Source organism: Leptosomus discolor, chromosome 9, assembly GCF_034619465.1.
Source record: "Leptosomus discolor isolate bLepDis1 chromosome 9, bLepDis1.hap2, whole genome shotgun sequence".
NCBI classification, from domain to species: Eukaryota; Metazoa; Chordata; class Aves; order Leptosomiformes; family Leptosomidae; genus Leptosomus; species Leptosomus discolor.
This window is the reverse complement of record NC_141399.1, coordinates 10,356,258-10,381,631: the sequence shown is the minus strand read 5'-3', so window position 1 is coordinate 10,381,631 and position 25,374 is coordinate 10,356,258. Positions and strand designations below refer to the sequence as shown.

Below are 25,374 nucleotides of genomic sequence, written 5' to 3'. Positions count from 1 at the left end.
TCTATACACGTTTCATAGGTTTCAATGGCAGTGGCTTTACTAAGACCAAGATGTATAACATATACTTGTTTAGTATTCAGAAGGCCTTTTCCCTTGTCATGAAATTAGATTTGACATGTATCATGCTGTCGTTGCAGTTTTCAAACATGCACTAATAGCTCAGACCACTGTAATGAGCCCTCTGTGGTATGGTCATACTTTTAGTGTACAACCCCCTTCATGAGAATCTGTTAATTTTTATGCACAAAGGACTGTGAATGAGCAGAGAGGAGTGGCTCAATTTTTATTATGCCCTACTGACTTGACGACAACCAGCTTCCCTAACTGCAGTCTAACCTGTCCTATTCTCATTCCAGAATGACTTCTAACGCAGTTGTTGCTGTTTAATTTGCAGAGGTCATTACAGATAAAATTTTATAATGAATTCTGAAGCAAAATGGTGTTAAACCACTTAGGTTCTGAGATGAAGTCAATTTTGAATGAAGTATCAAAATACGAAAAAAGTCTTAAATAACAATTTTTGTCAAGTGTTTAGAGAAGAGGAGGCAATTAGAAGCTTAAAACTCCCGATTCCTACTTCTGGCTCTGCCACAAACGTCCAAAAACTTCTTAGACATCATTTTACTCACCATTATAAAGTAATGTCTTTACCCAGATCAAAAGTACTTCAGAAATATAAAAAAACTAATTTAAAATATTTAGTGTCTGTACAATATTTAGCCTGAATACTCTGCTTTTTTAGCCTAACCTTCTCTGTAAAGTACAACATTCATCTCCACAGATGTTGAAGAAATATACTTGGGTTAGTACTAAGTTAAATGCAAATATCAGTTTGCATACCAAGGTATTTATTCTTTATGAAATATGCAGGGGGAAACCAGCAAAATCTGTAAGGCTTTAAGATGACATTTTCTGCTGGCTATGGAGTTCAGCAACTTCAGTAACCTGTAGTCAGTGTAGCATTTTGTTCAGAGACTACAAGTGAAAGATAGGCGGTGTTTTGGACCAAACCAAATCCTGCTATCTCCCCACCACAAACTATACTGGAATTTCTTTTTAACTCCACATTTCCATGTCAATTTGGAGTATCTTCTCAGCAAAATATGCAAATCACTATGTAATCACAACATTGCAGCAAACAAGAGAAATGCAAGAACGATCACCTGAACATCTAATTAGTTCTTCTACACAGTCAGACTTATGCTAAAGCTTCTAATTGCAGCCTAACATTTTAATGAAGGTTTCAGCATTGCACAAATAAGATTGGCAAACTATAAACAATGCTCACTCATTTTATTTTTCTCTTGCTTAAAACCAATTTACCTTGGTAAAGGTACTGCATACCTGCTACAGAAGACATGCTAATTTGAGGTGCATAATAAACCTAAAAGATACTGTTATAAACAGCAGTAAGTAACCTCTAAGGCAATAAGAACAATCACTTACGAAAGGTCTGCTCCCTCCATGAAATTTAAATTAATACTTACTCAAGCTAATGGCAGAACAAATGTTGTACTGCCCCAAGATCACCACAGGATGTGGTCGCCTAGGGCTCAAGAGACTAAATGCCTGGTGATAAAAAAAAGAATAGTGTATTGATAAAACTATTTTGACCACAGTATAAATGACCATGTAAGCTTCCACTTGCTTGGGGAATGTGGTTTTGTGCCAATGACCTGGCATGGTGTATGCACACCAATATTTTGTCAGAAGTGTCAGGACTACGCTTTTGGCTGGGTCATCACCACTGAACCAAGCTTGTGGTTGTTCACTATGGGGCAAGATCAGTTGCTGGGAGCTTCCTGACTAGAACGTTGATCTTGAGGTTTATGGGGTTACAATCCTGACAGTGTGCATGAACTGCAGCTACAACGTAAGTTATCACAGAAATCATAATTTCTTTGCTTTTATTAGAGAAGTATTTGTTTTTAAAATGTGAATGCAAATGTGAAACAGTCTGGGAACAAATGGGTAGAAGTGTTTTTGTTCTCCCATCTGACAATGTCAGTGTACACTTCAGATGTGTTTGTTGAATGGTGTATGTTTTTTTTTTTAAATTATTAGGTTCCTCATTTTTTGCTAGATGTTTCTGCTTTTGAATTTCCCCCTTCTCTGTGAACCCTTCCTCAAAGAATGCCTATCAAGTTTATCCACTTTGGAAGAAGTTCAGAACAAAGCATAGAAGAGGAATTTCCTTGACAAAGAGGTTGCCTATAGGGAGCTCTTCAACACAGATGAATCCAGTACCACAGGATAAAGGAACCATTAAGTCATCTACATACAGTTAGGCATCTTCATGTATTGAAAAGAAATTGAAATCTGCAGACTGAGCTACCAGTGCCAAGCAATTAAAACATGGAGAATAAAAAAGTTCTCACAAACTCACATCGTGCCTTTATCTTCCTGTATGCACAATTAAGACTATATAGAAACAGTTTTCATTCTCACAAACACAAACAGTAAAACAGCAGTGTTTACACACAGGTTTCTCTGCTTCTGAAATTACAACAGGGCATTTAGACATGCCAGCCTTCTGCCCCAAGTCTCTGTCTTTTCATATCACCTATATTTACTTAAAATAACAAGTGTTCATTCATTTTTTGGAAATTCTAGCACTAGATAGAGGCCCTAGTGTTCTAGATGAAGAACAAGACAGTGATTCCTGCCTCAGAATCCCCAGAATTCAGGTAAATAGGAAGTAATTTAAATGTTCTTCAGAAGGCTCTACTTGTCTTAGCATCTTGCATCTGTTTCAGTCAAATTATGAAACCCATAATAGCAACTATGGATTCCTGATATTGTCACAGTATATAATTGCTTCTAAACACCCCAAAGGTTAAACAAAATGGAAATAACTCATAATGTGAAGGAAAATTTCTTTGGTCAATTCTGAGCAGATTTGAGTAGTCTGCCCACTTCACAAGTTCATGGCTATGCCTTTTAACAGAAAGGACCACTGCTTTTTCATAGAGACATGGGTTATTTTTGCCACAATAACGTACTTTCCAGACATGTGCAAAGCAAGTTGATTGACACTGTATGATAAAAAAAATCAACACCTTTTGGCAGATAAGTGTGAAAGGGCAAAACCCATAAGCTGAGGTGTCTTTCTGTGAATAAGAAACAAAGAAAATTCACCACTGAACTTTAAAAATAAAACCAAAAAACCCTGTAATTATACGGGTTCGACAATTAATATCCTAAACTCTTTTCTGGGACAAGCAAAATTTCTCATATATTTGACATTTGGAGTGTTTAGTGTTAAATTTAATAGGGATTTAAAGAATAAATTATTTTTAGTTCTTTCCCTTTAATCATGAGAGCATGGAGTTTTTCTTCTTTTATTCATTCACTGCTCTGGTACTCTGCTTAATCCTGCAAATCTTTATCAATGCTCAAAAGCAATTCTGTTTGATTTCCATAATCCCCCACAACACAGACATTTATATTTTATGTGAACTGTTTTTGGGTCCTTTGACATTTACAACAGATAGTCCCCCACCCCGCACATAACTGAGATGTAAAATAACATAAAATGAGCACCATACCACTGGTTATCTCCCATGTGGTTTTGGCTGCATTTTTTAGAGATAATCTTCTATGACTATTCTTCTCTGCTGATGGTCCTTGTGGTGAGGTGAGCTGAAAATCTGCTCTTCCACTCTCAGAGGTTTTCTGAGCCTGTTTTGTAGGGTCTGAAATACAACCCAGAACCTTATGGAAAAACAGCATATGGAGCATTGTCCTGGGATACAAACATCTTCCAAACAGCACAGGTATCTTGTAGGGCAACAGGAATATGACAGTCACAAGAAAGTAAAAATTTAACACTAGGTACAGAAGAAGGGCAAACCACACAAGTTATAAAAAACAGGCTTGCAAAAATCTGCAAAATAATCAAGAACCGCTGCAGTAGCCCAGTTATATACACAGCATGAGGGAAAGTGGAATATGTGTATAACCTGTGGCTACTGCCAGCAGGTGGTGATCTGTGGTTCAAACACTTACAATATGAATACCTGCAGAGAGAATGAGCAGTTATTCAAGCTCATACAGGAAAATAAGCCATGTTTTAACACAAATGTCTTCAGTAATTAACAAGGTAGATAAAGGATTAGAAAACGAGAGAATTAAGTCTTACGTTGTGAAGTCAGAATCATGCAAAAATTCTGGCAGCTTGTGAACTCTACATACTCTTTGCTTTACGCTCTTACCATTTTGACAAACATCTTCAGTTGTTCGGTGAGTGTTTCTTTTACCTTCTTGATCTAAAGAATTGCTGCAGGGTGAGAACGATAGCTCCAGCCTCTCAATATCTTGTACAAATTCAGTTCCCTTTTCTGAACTTTGAAGTTGGCATGATCTATTACTTTTGCTACCCCAGGTCCTTGTTACCTTGAAAGACATTATTTTCTTAATGAAATACAGAAACATAACAGCTTTCAAAATACTCAAAGGTAAACACACATTTTGAATTAAGCTTATTTATCAACTAAATGCTTCCAAATCTGTTTTTTTTAAATATTATCTTTTCAGGAAACTTTATGGTAGGTACAGTTCTGTGTGGTATCTTCAATCTTTATAGTCCAGTAACAGGCAGGGTGTTTTTTTCCACTGAGTGAAAGGAAAACAAGGCAAAGAAAAGGAAAAAAAAACAAGAATCACTATCTGGACAAAAAGACAGTGAAACTTGTGGCTATTCTAGACCTCAGGAGGAGTCCCTTCTTTTTTGGAGAAAGGAATCTCATTTTACATCTTAGCTTTCAATTGACTTCCTACAGAAGAGTCTATTTCCTTTGGCTAGATCCTTTATTCATGGTGTTAAGCTGGGAACTGTAGTCCCGACCAGATTCCTAAAAATCTGCATATTGTTTGCTGGCAGAGTGCGACCAGCTGTTTTCCCTGGCATTGCAACTGACAGCATCACAGGAGCTACTGTATGGCTGACTATTATCCACTTAGAGCATACCGAAAGGCAGAGTCTCTGCTCTGCATCATAGCTCTCATCATAAGGAAAAATATTTACATGCACAAAAGTTTCAGCAGTCTAGAACAAAAGATTCAGAAAAATAACAATTATAAGAAATCACAGAGTAATTTCAGTAGGATGAGACCTCTATAGGCCTCATGCTGTTCCAGTCAAGTTTTGTTATCTTTAAGTTTTGGAATTCCACAGTCTCCCTGTGACCCTGTTACAGTACAGAACCACTTTACTTTATTGTTATAGCCAGTCAGAGCTTCCCTGCAATTCGGGCCTGCTGCCTCTTGAACTTTCAGCACACTTAGAAGAATCTTCTCTATAACCCTGCATTAGTTGAAAATAGCAACTAGATTCTCCCTTAGCCTTCTCGACTGCTGGCTGACAAACTCACGTCACGTGCAGTAACCACACAAGCATTTTACTTGCCCTCTGCTAGATGTTACAGCATCTCCTGCACTTGAGGTCCACAACCAAACACAATACTCCAGCCACAGCCTCACATCAGTTCAGAAAAAAACCTTTAGCCTGACTCTGCTAGTCAATCTCTTCCTTTGTAGAAGTGCCAGCAGTTTTGTTGTAATTTAAGCCTTTTTACCTCTCCAGATATCCTTGTACTGACTCTTCTGTTTGAAGACGGAGGTGGCCCAAGGATCTTTGATCCAAATGCAATATGTGACACATCCTGAGTTTTACTGCTGCGTATATTGCCTTGTCCTCTATTATCCAAGCTACCTAAGTTAAGAAAAATAATAGTTTTTAAAGTTTTATAAAAGTGCATCAACATACAGGCAAGAAACTTTTGGTCTATTATACAGATTTATTTCTAATCTCCTTGCTTTAAAGATTGATTTTAAAAGGAGCTATTTATAAACAAAAAAAAATTTGGTTTGCATGATTTCTTTAGAACTTCAATGAAAACCTAACTTCTTACAGGAAGAAAAAACAACTCTAATAAGTAAGAGAATAAATAAATAGTAACACAAGAAAACTGAGGTGAGACTGTCAAGGCATCACTCACAGCTCAGGAGAAGTATTTCTGTGAAGCATGTTTTTTGAAATTACTGAATCTACTATATTACCAGGGTGAAGTCCTAATATTGCAAACATAGTCTATACCTGTTAAAATGTTCTTCCCCCTTCATTATTTATTTTTTTACTGTTTAAAACGTAGATACATTTTTATAGTTCATTTCAAGCACAGAAAATGCCAACCAGTCTGCAAGACAAATAAAAAGTAAAGAGGGAATGCAGCTGAATGTTCTGAAAAAAATTTAAAAGGGAAGGACAGTAAAATGGTGGCGTATTAATTTTATCACCAGGGTTGCAGAACTGCATGTAATATTAATTTTCCTCTTTTTTAATTCTCCAAGACTGTCAGCGAATTCTCCTTTCCAGAGCTGATAAAAAAGCGTATCTTCACACTAATTTATAGTTAAAATTTACAATGTCTGAAGATTTTTTCTTGTTATGCACTGTTAAATCGCTATCTCACATTAGAGATCTGACATCTTTATAAAGCAGTAAAGTAGAAACAAAACATTTTGTTGATTCTTCTAAACATTTTTCATAGAATTATTTAATCTTATTTCAAGATCAGCTTTGTTTCAGTGTCATCAAGGACATGAAAAAAGATCATGCATTAGCCATCAAATACCATTATTTACTGTAGTAATAAGCACTTTCTGCCATTAACTTCTTCCCTTTTTCCTGATGTGACATTTGGTTGCTGTTAACAGCTGCCATTTCACAAGATTAGATGACCTGTCTTGGTTTAACATCAATTTTATTTAATTTCCTTATTACCTTGGGATGTTGTTAGCTCCAATTATAAAAGCTGATTTGCATGAAAATCTCTCTTTCTGAACACATTAATTGACTGCAATTAATTACCTACAGCTACACATAACAGTGTGTTGATGGCATAATGAAATAATATGTGTAATTAAAAGTGGATAGTACTAAAAATAATTTGGGATTTTGATTATCAAATAAACAAAAAGTTTATTGGATAAAAACAACATTTTCCAATTAAAATGTATTTAAACATACCAAAGCTTCCATTTTCAAGAAGGCCAACTTCTGAAATTTGAAAAGCATGTCTGGAAGAACACATGCTACACTCATAAAACGGGATTAAAAATAAAGACTAAACCTTAAACTGAAGGCATTTCATTTTCATGCAGGTCAGGAATGTTATCATTCATTATTTTACTATATATACCTAAGGGCACTATATATCTTTGTAGTCTGGATGGTAAAACCTGAGTCCTGTTTTAAACGAACATTCATTTTTCTGTTTAGATGTATCATTCACACTTTTGTACTCATTTAAGTTTTACAGTCCCTCATATTTTGACAATCCAGCCAGGAAGTATTAATTTTTGAATACAGTCACTGAGAAACTGAATTCCAGTCCGCTATTTCAAAAGCAAACTTATAACCAAACTTCACAACAGAACTTTGGCTTGACTACTTGTAGGGCGATAATACTCTAAAAATATTATTTGTCCTTTAATATTACAAAAACGGTATTTGCATGTAAAAAAAGCTGAATGTAATTTAGATAACCAAATGTTTGAAGGGTCTTACTCTAAGCAAAAATTTTAAACCCCTCCTATTCATTTCAGCTGCTGTAAGACAAAGACTTCCTTTACTAATGAGGTACACCAAGAGAGAGCAAAAGTTAACAACTTGAAAAAGCATCAGCATGGTAGCTTAGTGCGAATGATAAAATCTTTACAAGGCTTTTTTTTCATATACTGGTCAAAGCAGAAAAAAAGTTGTTTAAGAAGTATTTTCTTAAACCTTTCATCTTATCAAGATTGTTCTCAAAGAAACACTTCTTTCAACGTTTATTTTTCTTTAGAGTTTCATGAGATGCTACACCTTAAATACAATTGTTGGCCGTAATAGTCTTGTCTTTTATAGCATCAAACTTCACCAGCAGTTATCATTCCCTGTAATTCACCTTATTCCTTTAGCAATACTTTGCATTTCCAGAGCATTTTAACAGAAATGGTGGAAGTGATTATTCACTGAATTCAAACACTGAAGATGAAAATCCTCAAGACAGAAAGTACTAAAACCAGTGGAATAAAAACATATCTTCCTTACCTACAGCACCACTTCTAACATTGCCTACACTGATGAAGATGTATTAGAAATGGATTTTTTAATCTAATTTGCTTGTTCAGACCCACTTCTAAGCTACTTCAGACCTACTTCCTTCTCAAGAGATGTTCTACTACCCTGTTTTAGTATGATGAATCAATGACTCATAAAAGGTGGTACCGAGTAAGGGAATATGAAAAAACTTTAGTAAGACATTGCAGTTACTACATTGGCCAAATTAAAGGCTTAGTCTTGTGTCTGGTACAGAAGGCAATAATAACCTAACAAAAGAGTAAAGAGGGTGCCTATAGCGAGATGTCACCTATGTATTTTTCTAAGCTCTAGCAGTAAGAAGTTTAGGTACTTCTCAAGTTTAAGGTGAAAATAACAATCAAATCAACATTTTAAAATGAGCAAAATTATCAGTTTTTCATGAAGGGCAGGAATCAAAGCATACAAAATACTCTAATTTTAAAATCCATTATAACCCTCTTTTTTAAGAAGTGCTGCACACATTACAGGATATTTATTGTTGCAAACAGATCTACAGAATAACTTAAAAAAGGTACAGATTAGTTATGTGCAACTGGATTTACAAAAACAGTAATATCTGGGAGTGAGGAAACTATATTTTTACATGGTTAGAATTCTAATCAATGAAATGTACTACTAGTGAAAAACATGGGCTTTTTCCTACATTGATATATTTTCTCATTGGAAATGTAGCTGATGTCTTCAAAACTCAAGAAATGATTTTAAAAAATCTGATTTTCTTCAACCACAAAAAAACCTGTCAATAGCTGAAAATTTTATTTAATTCTTTAAATAGTTACCTTAAGACCAATACTGCTAATGAATAATTTTACAACTACAGAGTTCCATTAATGAGCACAATCTATATCTTTTATTCTATTGCTGTTATTTAATGACAGCCTATCTCATTAGAAAAATGTTTTAAAGAGATATTCATTATTTTGAATCAGAACATTAAGGACTGTAAAGACATCTGCCTTAGTGATGTTTTGCTATTGACTTTACACAGGTAGGAAGCAATATAGTTTTAAAGCAAAATAGCAGCTTTAGTAAAAAGCAGTCAATTGTCTGACCCAAGTCTATTTAAGCAATTTCACATTCAAATCCTTGAATATGCTTCTACAATTCAGTTTTTACTGATTCTTGGCTTACAAATCTTATGCGGACAGACATACCAATTTAAATACAAAATCCCAGGACGTGCTGTTCTAGAACTGGACAATAATCTAACAGCCAGTTTCAAACAATGGCCAAAAACAAATGCTTCAGAATTGGCACAAGAAAATTTCAGCATGGACTTAAGAGATAATCTGCCTTCAACACAACTCTTACAGTAAGGTTGGAAAAATTTAGAAGTACAAGATTAAATTTTCCCTTCACATTTTTACTGGTGCTAAATACATGCCATGGACATTACCCTTACCCATATAAATGGCTAACTGATTTTGGAGTCCAAATTTTTTCACTTCACCATCTTATTGTAGTAGTAGATTCCATATATTAACCATATTCTGTATAATATGATATTTTCTTTTATCAGTTTTTAATTTTCAACTGCACCTTCACAACAAATGATATCTTGGTTTTGCGCCATGACATGGGACAAGCAGCTTTTACTGAACTTCCTTTGTATCTCTAATTACTTTATAAATTCCCTTAAGGCAATTTTTAATGTTTTCAGCATATCTTCACATAAGAGCTTTTCATTCATGCTGCTTCTCTCAATCACTTGTCTATTAAATCTTTTCTGAGATGGTTTAACTGATAATGTATAAAATATTTCAGATAAAGCAAAACTGATTTATTTAAAGGTTTGATACCTTCTTCATTTCATATGAATTTGAACTTCCTGCTATCCAGTACCTTAGTTTTTTTCCAAATTGTAGCCATATATAAATCTGAGAATTCCATTCAGCTATATCTATGGTGATGATAACCTTCCTTCCTGGAGCCACTTAATATTGACACTTTAAAGCTTAACTGTAGTTAACATTTCTCCCCAGTGTACAATCCTTTGCATTTATCAAAGCTAGATTTTACACAGTATCATGTCACACACATGACATGGTCATGTACAGTGGTCCCTAGCTCATGATTTTTCAACACAGTGGCCAGAAGAAATAAAACCAGCAAACAAACCTTGTTTAGCAAAATAGGTGTCCTGCATGTTCCCTGCTCTCTAGTGTTTTTCATGAAAACGTACATAGGGGATTGCCCATTTTACAACTCTAAACTCTCTGAAGTCCCATTCTTTACTAAGCTAGTATCTGTATCATATGAAAATTTGCTCCCACATTATTCATTTCTCTTTTGAGATTATTCATAACTGTAATAAACAATACTGAGCCTAGAACAAAAAACTGTTGAGGCCTCCTGCTGTTAGCCTTCAGCTGTGACAGAAATTTCATCCTCCATTTGCTTTCTGTCTCTTAGTTTTTATCCGAGTCAATAGTTTGTATCTTGGCACAGGACTGCCTAGCTTCTTTAATAAAACTCTTCTATGCAATGCTGTCAAAGTCTAAATTACATGTTTTGTTATCTTCTAGCTTACAGAAATACTCAAATAACTCCAAGACACCAATAAGACAAGACTCCCTTTTTCAGATTATAAGCTGAGGATACTATGTGTGGTCGTACTGTTAGAAGAGTTTCATTAATGCAAACATACTTTAAAAAGAAGTGTAACAACTGAACAGTCACACTTCAAAGCACGTTAAGATGACATACCACAAATGTTGTTACTAGAAATCCCACACTTGAATTAGAATTGTTCATGCTGCAAACAAATCTCTGAAACTATAGAACAGGTATGTGTCTATGTGCTCTCAATATTACAGCTATGCAAGAGTTGTCATGTTTTGTTTTAAGACACTGGAACTCTTAACATGTACTTTCACAAAGAAATCCATTATTTGTTCACATTACATATAGATCGTATTCACAGTATTTTAATACAACAGAATACCTGTTTCTTGCACTGTTACTGGATATCTCCTGCATTTTATTTCTGGTTTGTGAATTTTAGTCAGGTTCAGCAATTGTGTAACTTGTGGCACATCTGAATTTAGCTGGCAGGATCGAGGAATAACATCTGTGGGCTCACAGGGCATACACGGAACAACACACATATCTAGAATCCAAAAACATGGGCTTTACTTCACTCAGGTGACACAATGGACTTAAATTCGATTTACAGTATTTGTTAGATTACATATACTTTAGTTCATATGGTTATAACAGTTTCATAGTTACAGTCATTTGCAATATTTGCTGCAATTATTCACTTTTAAGACAGTAAGAATGTAAATTTTAAAATAATTATATTGTGTATTTCTTTAGGCCAAAAATTTTGAATACATTTAAACTAAGAAATATGCACCAATGCCTGGAATAGCCATAGTAAATCAGCTTCTTTGATTTGGCAAGTGAACAAGAAAAACAGAATCACAAAACACATTTTGTTAATTTTTATTACAACTCAGCTTTAATTCTAATCTGATATACCGATTTTCAGACAAAATGAACATCTGAAAATGGTATTGCTATCAGTGGGACTGAAGTAGCAAATAAAGACCCGCATATGCAAATAACGAATTTGACAAGCTTTAATGCCAAACTTTGGACACCATTGCACTTCCATGATAAACTAAAAAGCTGCCAACCTATCCTTCTGACACCAGGCTCTAGTAGAATGTGACCTGATTGTCTCTGCTTTCCCTTTGATAACCAACATAGACTGAGTTTATGAAAGTTATTCTCCTTGAAGAAAGGTAGCCAGTCATAACCATTCCTGACGTTCTGACATGAATTCATTCCAAATTTTATAAGACTTAAATATAGAAAGCTAGTGAGTATTAGCCTCTTTTCCAAAGATAAGAAGAGGAAAACCCAAATAATGGATCAAGTATTTGGACCCTAATAGAAAAATTCAAGTGTTCCATGTTATACTTCAGTAGAGAATATATTTTTTCAACCATTTTTTCACCAAGCTAGTACATTATTTACTGCTGTAAGACAATTCTTAGTGATAAAAACCCCCATACGTAACCTCAGGATTACTATGGAAACCAGAAACTAGGTATATATCAAGCTCATATGCCTCAATATCATGGGGCAGAGAAGATTAATTCTTTCCTCTTCTATCTCAATGATCTCATACAGAACTAATTTCTTAGGATATGTGGCTTCTCCTTTCCACTTGCTACCATTTTAAGAATGCAAAACATACCGTGCATGAGCTACTAAGAAAGAATAACACACACATTGCACGTTGAAATTACTACTTCCACCACTAAGGAGGTTTAAGCAAAGAACTTGACCCTCATTACGGGTGGCAATGTCATTGCATTCAGTGGAGCTCAACTAACCGGTCCAATTATCTGAGAGGAAAAAGGCTTTATCAAATCATGATTGTTAACCGAAACTTAAATAACGACAAAAAACTACTACTGTTTTTCTGTAATTGGGTATGAAGTATGGAGTTATTTTAACACAGCCAAACCTTGGGCTGCAACATAATTTTAAGACCTGCCTAGATAAGGAAATTCATAAGCATACAGAAAATACTAATGCCCACCAGCTGTGTAATAATCATAGAATTGATAATCCAGTAATTAAAAGTGCAATATTTTACCATGCATACAGTTTATTAAAGCTGTCTACTCATTATGTTAACTACAGTTTGGAATTTTGGAACTCATTTAGAACACTTATGCACATTTCAAAACCTGTTTAAAATGGAGAGAAAACAATGCACCAATGGAATTAAATTAAGTTAAAGTCAGTGAGGCTTCTAACTGCCATTTCTGCTGAGAATTTACAACATTCTCTCTGTAATCATTTGGATTTTTTTTCCCCTCTAACCTCACCACCAAAAACAACAACAAAAAAGAAGAGTAATCACAATGATCACATACTCTTCCTTATTGGCTTAGGTTTTCCAAATGGAAGAGAGATTTCCTTATTGTCTATTTGCTATCTATTTTCTTACTATTGTGCTAACTATCCCTCCTTCAGAAACCAGAACCATTTTTTCAGATGTGTTCTTTAAAAGCCACAAAATGAAAATTTGCATGAAACTGAAGTTGAACTATACCCAGGAAAGCGTCAGCTGTGCTTTTTCAACTCCTCCACTATTACTGCAAATACTAGTGAGGAATGAAGTTCTCTCCCTTGGAAAAATAATGATTCAGGATTATGATGCTAGTTTGGAGACTGGCAAGTCTTTGACCAATTTTCTGCTCTATTACAAATATAATCTCATTTTCCAGCTCACCGTCAATATTACTTTCCCAATGAACAAGGACACATCAGGATAAATGGACTAAAGATCAGAGAGAGGTGTTTATGATAGTTTCATAGCTCTGTTTGACATTATACTGTTTTGTCACAGTTTTGCCTTGGATTATTTAAAGAAGAAATCTTTCATCAGTGGGTAATGTCCAAAATTAAGAAAATAAACATCAAATGTTGCTAAGTTTTAGAATTTATCTTTCCTTTCAGACACTCTCTTCTCAGCCAAAACTTCATTTCTATCAGCATAAGATACCCTCATTAAAACAAGCTCTCTACTTGATAAATCTTGCCAGAATTTCTTCAATAAAATATTTCTAAGGAAGTCAATGGTTAAAACAGAGGAATACACATATATTTAATTAGTTGCCTAAAGTCCAACACTAGCAGATTTAATACTCTGTACTACCACTTTAATTTTCATGAAATCATGTAATCTTTCAAATTGGCACTCTGATGACTAAGAAGCTTTTGATTTTATAATATGAACAGTTATGATTAAGACTACATAGTAACTATTACACACCGTCTTCCTCAGCTGTATCTTGAGGCTTGGATTTTAAAGTGAAGATCTTTCTCAGTTTACAGTTAGCCGAAATAATAATTCCATCCAAAGACTGGAACATAGCTCCTCTGAATATTTCACTGGTGAATGCTACCAAGTCAATACACATATTGCACCACTAGAAAAGAGAAACAATACTCTTTAATAAAACCCAAATACTAATCATTGCAGAAGAGTATTAGTGTATAGTGAATTATCAATTAGTTCTCTGTGGAGTATTATATTCTCACAGGCTGTGATTCACAATGCATAACACTGATATAAAAAAAGATATTGCTGTATTTGCACTTACAACACTTATTTATACAAACAAATCAGTACATATCACCCAGTGACTGTCAGCCCCAGTGAGTTCTGTTACCTAGCATATCCACAACATGCTTTGCAGCTAACTTGTGAGAACGTATATTTATTGAAGGTTTTCTTGGGGAAAAGAAAAATTGTTATTCAGTATTACTTCATAAATTAAAGTTACAGCAGCTTAAGTGCTCCAGAGGCTACATCTGGAGATTCTTTGACAATTTCTTTCTGAGATTCATAAAAAAAGGACCTTTCCAAAGCTTGCATCCCTTCCACACTGAAAACTGTCAGGCAAATTTCTAGACCCTAGTGTATCATAACATCTTAAAACTACTTGTTTATAATAAATGTTATCTATTACCTGTAAGACATTTCCAAAAGACAAATCAGCTAGTGTCGGCTGCCTAGGTTGCTAAAGATCCTACTTAAATACTTGTTTTAGTTCCCATTAGATGGTTATTCCATTTGTTTCAGGAAACACTGTTAGAACACTAACCATCAATGTGCCAAACTCTCCTGCACTAATCCAGCAGCTTTTTTAATTCTCTCAGTTTCAAGTTTTTTCCACTTAATTCAACACTTGTATATTGCTGGGTTTTTGTAATATGGAAACGAGCAGTTACAGGTATCTATTTTGCATGTGAACCACAGACACTACAATTCTATTGCCCTCCTAGAAAAAACACAAATTTCATATAAAACAAGTAATACCACAAACAGAAGAACTAATAAAATATGATTTCTTGAGGCTTTATGTTTTCCATCGAGAGCCTCTGATGTTTAAAAACACATAAGCTCATTGTTCTGGTGTTCCTAACAATTCTTTTCCTCATTGATTCTGATATCTAGTGAGGGATGAGCTGATGCTAACACATCTTCTATAACCAGGAAATAAACAGAGATGGCCTTGAGCAGAAATGCAACCATTTCCATGAAATTTGCAGAACTGTAATATATCTGATATGATTACTCATGTGCAAAATTTATTTGACCAATGGGCTGAAGTTTTATTTAGGGAGAATACCAAGACATAATGATTGTATACGCCTCATTTCCTTATAAAGTCAAGGTGAAACTACTAGTTTCTGAATGCCGAACAGTAAATATTTTTTGAGGAAAAATTCAGGTGCATGCATTACTATTCAGCTTCTAAGTCTGAAATTTTGGAAGGAAAGGAATACTTGTTTTGAAGACACCAAGCAATGGAATGGAAAAAGCAGTATTTAATGCTAACTGATATTTCTATTGATGAGGTTGAAAAATAGCATCATCTGTAAGACTACAATACAGGAAGCTAGCATCTGAAAAACTACATTCTACTGATGGAACAAGCAACATATTATATCCTTATTCACAGCCAATCATAATGATAATAATGATCAGCTTGTGTATACAATAAGTTAAACCAGAGCCATGCAAAAGATCTAATCAGTGAAAGCAGCATACTCCCTCCTTCAAGTAAAAGGAACAATAAAAAGGCAGATAACCATTTAAAACAAGACAGACACGTATTCAGATACAATAAGAAATACAGACCTACTCTAAGACTGGTCAAGCGTTAAGGTTATTAAAATATTTTGTCATTATAACTGATCAGAGTATTTAGACAGATCTCTGATTAATGCTTTATTATCTAAATTAAAATACATAACTGAAGTTCATGCTCTGATTGAATTTAACTTGGTGTACATTAATGCATGCTTTAATCCTGAAATATTTGTGCTAGCCTGACACCAAGACGAACAAACCGAAATTATACTGGAGAAAAAGAATTCAATTTCAGTGGATCTTGAATTAACAGCAACTTCAGGGGTATGATCTGATGCATATTCATTTGAAAAAAATCCAACCACTTCTTCCCACAAAGCAGAAAACTCCTGAAATCTAAAATTATCACAGCTGCCTTCACCTAAATTATCTTAAAAGAAGTCATAGCTTGAGGTTTTTGTATAATAATCTCATGACCAGCCTTAAATCCACAGCTGCTCAGCATGCTAAGTGTTATCTACTTCTCTTGGTGCATCCTTGTATTTTAAAATACTTGAAATGTAACTATTCTCATCTCCAAATGATTTTCTAAATAGCATTTGAGACTTGAGTCTTTACAAGGTTATACAGTAACCATCTGGTTTTGTACTATTACAGCTATTACCATACGTTGTGGCTGGGTGTGGGAGAGGGGAACAGGGAGACAATGATGGCTATTGTTCTATTTTCATCGGTTTGACATGTACGCAGTTTTATCTATGCCAGAATCTGGAAGAACCTGAAACATGTGGAAGTACCCATCAGCCACAGTCTATTTAGAGCTCCAGTGAATGTAATAGAAGGTCACTACAGGAGAAAATACACATGAACAGGAGCACTGTCTCTGTAGGGACACAGAGAGCTGTACAGAGGCTGAATAGATAGCAGAAGTGACACGTCACAAACAGCATTAATCTTGGAAAATGGGAATGAACTCCTAAAGTTAGAAGAAGGGTATTAAGTGGTTCTGATACCATCCAATAAAGGGGACATACACACGTATCTTGAACCAGCAGGAACCGAATTCTAAACAAACAGTAATTTCAGCAGGTCTATAAACTTACATAAAACATTTCTGATAAAAAAGCATGCTCAACCACAGTTCAAGGAATATTCCCAAGGTACCTACTATTTTGCGCTTGATCATAAACAGAGGAATTTTTGCATGCAGAGGGGTTACAGACAACTCCCTGTGGACTGTTGATAAATACAATCTTCTTCTAATATTTCCTAAATCAGTTATCCTATAAGAGAAAAAGCAGGAGAGAATGGAACAGATCTTTGTCAATTCAATAACCCAGTATCTTTAGGCAATCACAAAAAAACTATTCATATGCAGAACCTTTGTGTCAGTGATAGCAAACACGGGTTTTAAGAATTACTTCTTTTACAAGATGAGTAATGAGATTTCTTTCTCAAATTCAAACTTGGTGGCTATAAGCCTGCATATAAAAAAACACTTTACATGCTAATTTTATTTCAACAGTCTAGACTTTGCTAGATTTCCATAGCCCTTCAGACTACTGAAAGAATTCAATTTGTACAAACTGAGAACCCAGTAGCCTTTAATAATCACACTTGTTTCTGCCCCTTAAGCTCGTGTTATCTTGGGACACACTGTCACCTGCTAACTAGAAAAACATTATTTGCTTGCTTTTCCTAAAAATGCCTCTGTCATTCTATATAGATTCTTTGTCCACTTGAAGACAGACACAAGACACTGTCTGTCTGTTTTACTTACTAAACACATATCTTCAAATGCAAATTATAATACAGAAGTTTATTGCTTACTATTCAGGTCATCTCACAACGACACCAAGGACACTGAATTTGAACATTTATAATAGCTTCAGACCACAGCCATGATCACAAAGATTAGGTTTCCTCTAAGCTGAAAGCAGCTCATTTTTATGTTCTGTTTCCTTCAAGTCTTTTGAGCAGCTGTACTGATTCTGGCTGAAATAGAGTTAAATTTCTTCAGAGTAGCTTGTATAGTGCTGTTTTAGATCTGTGATGAAAATGGCATTTGTAACATAGGGGTGTTTTAGTTATTGCTGGGCAGTGCTTACACAGAGTCAAGGTCTCTTCTGCTTCTCACCCCACCCTACCAACAAGTAGGCTTGGGGTACACAAGGAGCCGGGAGGGGACACAGCAGGGACAGCTGACCGCAGCTGACCTAAGGGATATTCCATACCATATAACAGCACGCGCAGCAATAAAAGCTGGGTGAAAGAAGGAGGAAGGGGGGAAATTCAGAGTTACAGTGTTTGTCTTCCCAAGTAACAGTTCTGTGTTATGAAGCGCTGCGTTCCTGGAGATGGCTAAACACCTGCCTGCCAACGGGAAGTAGCAGAGTAGCCTTATTGAGCTTTGGTCCCATGGGCAGCTTTTGCTTTACCTATTAAACTGACTATCTCAACCAACAAGTTTTTGTACTTTTACCCTTGTGATTCTCTCCCCACTGCAGGGGGAGTGAGAGAGCAGCTGTGTGTGGCTTAGCTGCCTACTGGGATTAAACCACAATGGCAGCACAACCTTGACATCCCCCAGCAGTCCTGCCTTGTTACACCAGAGAATAGACATGACTTTAAAGTCTACAATCTGTATGGGAAATAATGATTAATTTACCTATTATTTTTGAACAAGCCTATTTTTAAAAGATGAGTATTTCTCTGTAATTAACAGCCCCTACGAGAAGATGACAAATAATTACAAAAACAACTTTCTGTCACTAGTTAGCGTTGCTAAAAATAATTACTGATAATCATTACATTTTAATGCTGGGTTTTACTTTGAAATTTTGAGACTGCCCTGTAGATATTTTTTTTGTTACTGAAAACACTTTTTCATTAGTAAGGACTACAGGTAGCTTAACTAATGAAATGTCACCCAAAATTTGCACCCTGAAATGTTCTTAGGTTTCCTTAGGTCAACTTAGGAAGGCATTAACTCTGGAGCAAGTTACATACTTTAGTTATTTTTGGCAATTCAAGAGTTCAACCAAGGACAACATAAAATACACTGCAACTATGTAAACATCAAAGGTTCTACTAGTACAGGTGATAAAAACACAGAAGCATCTTCTTGTTTCCCCCCAAGTCATTAGACCATCATGCAAAGCAAACAAAGTCATCAGCTTTCCAGAACTTGCTGAGTCTTTCCTCTCCCTTGTAGACAATCTGATCTTTAATCTATTCATCCTCATAACATGGGTGGGCAAATCAAAACAAAGTGTAACAGTCTACTAGCTGTTTCATTTCTAAAGACTAGCAGTTCCTCTCATAAATCACATGCACTTTCAAAGGCAGAAATTTCACCTCTGTGCTGGGGGGGGGGGGGGGGGGGGAAGAACATTATATCCTAACCACTGCTATGATTTCTCATAGCAAGTTTCAGTATCAGCTACACATATATTTATGGATGGATGAATAACACCATCATGTCATTGAAAAGTGATTTTACCAGAAGACCCCAAAGTGTCTTACAATGCTAGCATTCTGGGTGTGATCTTACTCTTGAAGAAATTTAAGCAAGATGTGAAATAATTTTAAGCAAGATGTGAAATAATTTTAAGCAAGATGTGAAATAATTTTAAGCAAGATGTGAAATAATTTTAAGCAAGATGTGAAATAATTTTAAGCAAGATGTGAAATAATTCACCTAAGATCATTAACAAGTTGGCTACGTAGCTAAGCTTGTGCCCCAGATCTAGGCTTAGATCCATCCATCACTTTGCTTCTCATATAGCCTTTGAGGAAAGACCTATAGATGCAGTTTTCAGAAACTCTCAACTCTGTTCTAAATCTTGACATTCAGAAGTGCTAAGAAATTGAAGAACCAAAGGACTTCAAAGAATTGGAGTAGTAGTTGCTCGAAATTCCCCTAGATCTCCTGGTTACATGTAGAGCCGAGCAACTGTGCTGAGGAACCAGGTAGTTGCAGTAATCCGAGTGCTGAAACAAAAATACTATTCCTGCTGAAACTCAAACTGTGTAATTCTCAACAGAGAATGTTGCTTTAAATGATGTTACGACAAAGCACTTAGAAGCCTAGACTTAACTCATGTATATCTCCAAACAACTTGCAATAAAAACCGTAAGTTCACTTACAATATTAGTTCAATATGTTTAAATTTTACCATTTATTTTTTTATGAATAGTTTTATCTTTCTCCCTCCTGAAAAATATTAGGTACCTTAGGAATAAAAAGGCCATTAGTAAATGTACAGCTCAGTTACATTCCAAAGTGCAATACTACATGCATTCATTTAGATAAAAATAAACACATTTATATCAGACTCTGTCATATAAGTCTAAGATAGGATTTTTTTTGGTGATTGTATGTGTGCTGCAAAAAAGCAGCAAACCTTAGAGATACAGTTCTACCCACAGCTAAAGGAGTTTAAATTTATTTCAGCAAATAAATTTAAAACAATAAAAGTATTTATATTCTGCAGGCAGAAGTAGGTGAAACATTTTAAGAACATGCAAAATTGGAGAAAGAAGGTAAGTCTTAAAATTCTGTAAAATAATTTGTTTCCTGGCAGAAGAAATATAATTATTTGAGAGTTGGTGTAACTTTCAGACTTTCCAGTTACATTGCTCCTTGGAAAATAAAAATAAAACAATAATTCAGATAATAGGAGCTAGAACATTAGAACTCCCACGAAATCACTCGAGTACTTCTGGTGAAACACACCTGTCATCAAAAAGCATGACCTATGTTAAACCTAGAAAGGCAAGAAACATCTGCAGCACACATCTTGATTTTCAAAGATGCATAGAAAAAACTACAGGAGTTAATGTATTTTTATTATGTCTGTGCTTGAGTATTTATATCTAAGGGTCAGACATGTGATAGAAAAGTAATGAGACCAGGTTGAGAAAAATGAGGTAGTCAACAGGAAAATCAACCTCATTTATAATAATATTCCTGTGATAAGCAGGTGCATAACTCTCCCAGCTATGGTCATTAACTGCATTCATTTCACACTTAACATCTACATTTGCAAACCATTTGAAAGTAAAATTACCTTCCAATTCAATTTTCAATTTTATATCTTCAACTTTGATTGACTATTCTCCTCACAATGGTAACTATGGTGAGATTGCAAGTAAATGGCAGCAACTACCCAAGAGTACAGATAAACTCATCTTCTCAGATTACCTATTCACTTTGCTTTTTTATGTATAATAATTTATAACCATTTGTTAATGTTCGATTCAAGGATTAAAACGAACTTAGAAAAAATGATGCTGGACTGCTGAAGGGAGGCTTCATTTATCAGGCTCACTTGTTCCTAAAATGAAAGTGTTTTTTTCCTTAAAAAAGACTTAAACTGGAAGTTTACCAAACATGAAAGCAGGTATTTCATTGATGTTGCTAAGCAAAGAGCAACTCCCATACAATTTATTATTAATGGAAATCTCTTTGCATCCTGGTCACAATCCAGACAGAATCCTCTGCTAAAGCTTGACTATTAGTATGTTAGTATATTAGTACTTCGCAACTGTAGTGCCATTTTCTCCATAAAAAGTATGTGCTTCAGAGACACCAGGTAGTATCAGCATCACCTCCATTTTAAAGACAGAAAACCAAAAGGATAGCAATGGTCAGCTGATTTGCCATGCTTACAGATTCTCAAGTTTCCTTATTCAGGAGTAGCCTGTACTTCACATATGTTTTATTTTACGCGCTACTTGTAAATTGGTCTCCCAGGAGATACTACATTATTGAGCTGGCTGCCTGATCATCTGAAATCCAGAGCACTGTATTCTGCCCTCATAAAAACAGCTATGTTTAAAATAAATCAAATCTCTACAAAAGAAGAGATCAGGAAGATTGATACGCCACCTAGATGTAGACAACAAGTTGTGAAGTACTAGATTTATTTTTATATACTGGAATTTTCTGTTGATAACGTCTTTCTGGAGAGAATTAACAAAAAACCCACAAACTCCCCTTAAAAGGGCAGTATCAATAAGAAGGCAGTAATGCAGGTGGCAGGTACAAAAAGAGAATCATCAAATCTGATTGCTAGAGTAGAAAAACTTTCCAAATATGAGCAATTACAAAGAACTGGTGATTCCTGAGCTCTCCCTACAAGATATTGACATATTTGCAATTAATTCTCCAATTTAAAGAATGACTTGGTATTTTCACTGATTAAGAATAATTTGTTGTGGAAGTTTCATTACTCTTAGAATTTCATGTTTCAAAAATAATTCTGGAAGTGGTCATTAATATTCATAACATTCTATAAACTTCTATCAATATTTTAACATCCTTGGTTTTGAAATGAGCTCACCTTTCTCTTATTTTCAAGTATTTAGTAAATTCAATTTTAAGGCATGGTGGTATGTTCTTCTGAAGATGGCTAACTGTACTAAATAGTTTTGAAAACCATAATTCTAGAAAATAGTTCTTAATTTGTTCAGTACAAAGTACTCTAATGAGTATTAATATGTGGAAAGCTTAGTACCTACTTCTTTTCAAGAATCTAAACAAATTACCCTTACAATGCAGTTATTTATGCCTGGAACTAATGCTGTTGGCTATATTCTTTAGTTTATTGGCTGTTATTCTTCATGCTTTGTTTTTCTTTCCATGAATTTATCTACTCTAAAGAGACAATCTGTCCTTCCATGTTTACAAAGACAAAGAAAAGGTTATGTTTGCACCTGCTATATGTAACAGTTCTCTTAAGTACAGCTATATTTCTCACATTTAAACCATTTATTCTAATTACCAAGAATTGCTAAGTCACCTGCCCATTTAAAAGGCAAGATTTTTCTTGCTAACATTGGATCATGCATTTACTTTATTTGGCTTATGAAAATCCTGACTAACAGACCCTACCAACCAAACATAAACAAGATTCAGTTTACATTATGTTACTTAAATCATCTACCAACCAAAATATACATAATTACTACTTTTCGTCTTTCTGAAGTCCTAGAAGACAGTAATTTATTCTGTAATATCACCAGGAAATCATCTAACACAATGACACGATTTACTTCATTTAATATCATATCGTATGATATGTTAAAACAGACTCACTACCCAGCAACTTAATAAAACTCCACAAAACAAAGCACCTCTCTGATCAGATATATTTAAATATATCAAAATATATATTTAAACAAGGATAATGGGATATTGGTTAAAATTACTTTTAGGGCATTTTGAAACTTATGCAGAAATACCACAACACAGAAAGATAATGTTCTTGATCCTGGACTGAAGTGACTAGTGGAAAAAGGGGGAACTCTGCAGACTGCACAACATTTCATCAGCCTACTAAGCTACAAGTATTGCGCTATACTAAATTAAGACTGCCTGTAACTGCACTTACAAAAAAAGAAATTACACTATCTATTCATTTGCAGACACTACAACTGCAACACAAATCCTGTAACATCAGCCTCTGAGGATACAGCAGCCTGATGAAGGAAATATCCCTTTTTGTGACAGCTGTTGACTTCACTGTACAACTTGCATCTAATTTGAGCTTGGCAGACTGAAGAGTATGCTCTGGTCTGACGGTAAAGCAATATGCTACTTCTGAAACAAGTCTGAGAAATGTAGTTTTGTTCATCTTTCTGTTTCTCTGCTCTTTACATAAGTGGTAATGCTGGATAACCTGTCCATTAGCAGGCCCAAAGGGATCAGCCAAAAGGAGACTGATACATGGAAAGAGGGCCCCTTCCTCCACTCTCCTCTCCTTGCCAAAATGACCTCTACTTCCCCTACCATTCTTAATGCCCTATACAGCAGTCCTCCTCTGCTTTCATGCTGTTCTGCCTTCCAACATTGACTCCTCCTGCCTTGGCTCCTGGTCTGCAGATAAAAACAGTTGCTGAATACTACCTGGAAGACTTTACTGTATCACCAGAAGGATACACACTGGAAAATACTGATTTAAGGCATTAATTCTGGCAATCAGATCTCATCCAGATTTAGGATGTTTTAAAAGAAGTCACAAACTTCAAGGCACACCATGGACAAATATTAATTACATTTTTTTTTTAATTTATTTTTTTTTTTAGCAGTCAAGAACCTGAAGTCAGTAGCACTGTAATTTACCTGGTCCAGAACCTAACTCAAACCATCTCCTTTCTAGTTTGAAACTAAATATGTTACTTGGATTATCATAATCTGTGATTAACTATTTCTTCCCAGACCTCAATTTACTTGTCACTAAACATTCAGAAGAATGTAGTAGTTTTATCTAAAATTAGAATTCTATTTCATCTTTACAGTGAAAAAGCTTGTAACTTTTCTAACCCCATCCTTCAGTTTCCTGTATGATGTTACAAAATCATCCTCATCAAGGTCTATGCCATTAGACTCCCACTGCACTCTCCCTTTAAGAAACAGATTGATAGTGTTCCAATAAGTTATTTTATCGCTTGTTTTGCTCTGATCCCTTTTTCAAAGTAGTAAGAGAATGAAGGCATCTCAGGGTCAGAACAGCAAGTGAATGGTTTTGCCTACCAATTTAAAATAAAACAAAATATCTAAATGTTAGTGGCAAGATTTAGGAAAGGATCATCAACTGTACTGAACTCATAGTGAAAGCCTGTCAAGAAAGACCTGACTGAAAAGAATACAAAAAAATCATCTGTCCTACTTTTGACCAACTATATGGGAATTTTTTCTCCTTAAAAGGATCACTTCCAGTTCAGGTATGGAAAATAGTTCCCATTTATTTAGACCTGAAGAGTCACATTAAGGCAAACATAATATCTTGTCTTCCAGTCAAGGGGTCTGGATACTCTGAAGGGTCGACTCAAGCAGATTTTCATACCACAGTGACAGTCTCCTTAAACCCTCAATGTTTCACCTACTTCCTTATTTTTTACTGTCTCTTACTGAAGCATTAACTTGGCAGAAAGTTCATGGTTTGCTTTGCCACTGGAGTTTGAAAAGACAGGCCTCAATAACATTCAAAGAAGTGTGATCTCTACTTACATTGTTCACAAATCAAAACTTCTCTTGTTCTCCTTCAAGAAGTTCACAACCTTTATAGGCTATTCAGAATCTAAAAGTTTATGTATTGGGCAGAGTTAGATATCATGCCAGTCTTCTCTGTTTTAACTGTAGTAGGATGTGATGGGTTTTTTGGTGGTTTTTTGTTTGTTTGTTTGTTTTTTTTAACTTAAACTTTCTCACACAACACTATAGAAGAGATTATGATGAAAATAACTGAAGATGACAACATTCAACTTTAACCACCTGGACTTCCAGGTGTGAGCAATTTTCTCAGTGTTTCAGGATGCTTATTCAGCCCCACCATAATTTCTTTCTTTTTTGCCTTGGTAAATGTGTCCATTGACAAATTTTGAACCTACGGTTTTTAACAGAAGCTTTTTTCTTAAAAAAATACGAGAAACTTATTCTGACTTCTCCCCTTCAGTAACGGAAGAAACAAGAAATTACCCTCTTGAGAATATTCTTGTTCACAGCTACAAAATACTGGGGGGTGGGGAGGGAAATCCAACAAAAGAGCCTTCTGCAAAGACAAATTAAGCACAGTCTATAGCCATTGAAGAGTTTCAA

At 35.1% G+C, this 25,374-nt stretch overlaps 1 protein-coding gene across 2 annotated transcripts in view; it reads right to left on the bottom strand.

Annotated features, from left to right (window-relative positions):
- CFAP20DC (CFAP20 domain containing) overlaps positions 1-25,374 on the bottom strand; it is a 75,735-nt gene that overhangs the window by 38,611 nt on the left and 11,750 nt on the right. Inside the window, exons 5-10 of one of the 2 annotated variants that reach the window (XM_009955305.1) lie at positions 16,939-17,053; positions 13,944-14,100; positions 11,091-11,255; positions 5,577-5,713; positions 4,215-4,395; positions 3,549-3,695 (exon numbers count right to left, since the gene is read on the bottom strand). In XM_009955305.1, coding sequence (XP_009953607.1) covers positions 3,549-3,695; positions 4,215-4,395; positions 5,577-5,713; positions 11,091-11,255; positions 13,944-14,100; positions 16,939-17,053 — 902 coding nt within the window. The remainder of the gene's footprint in view (positions 1-3,548; positions 3,696-4,214; positions 4,396-5,576; positions 5,714-11,090; positions 11,256-13,943; positions 14,101-16,938; positions 17,054-25,374) is intronic. The other variant, XM_086470290.1, reaches the window with a different exon arrangement.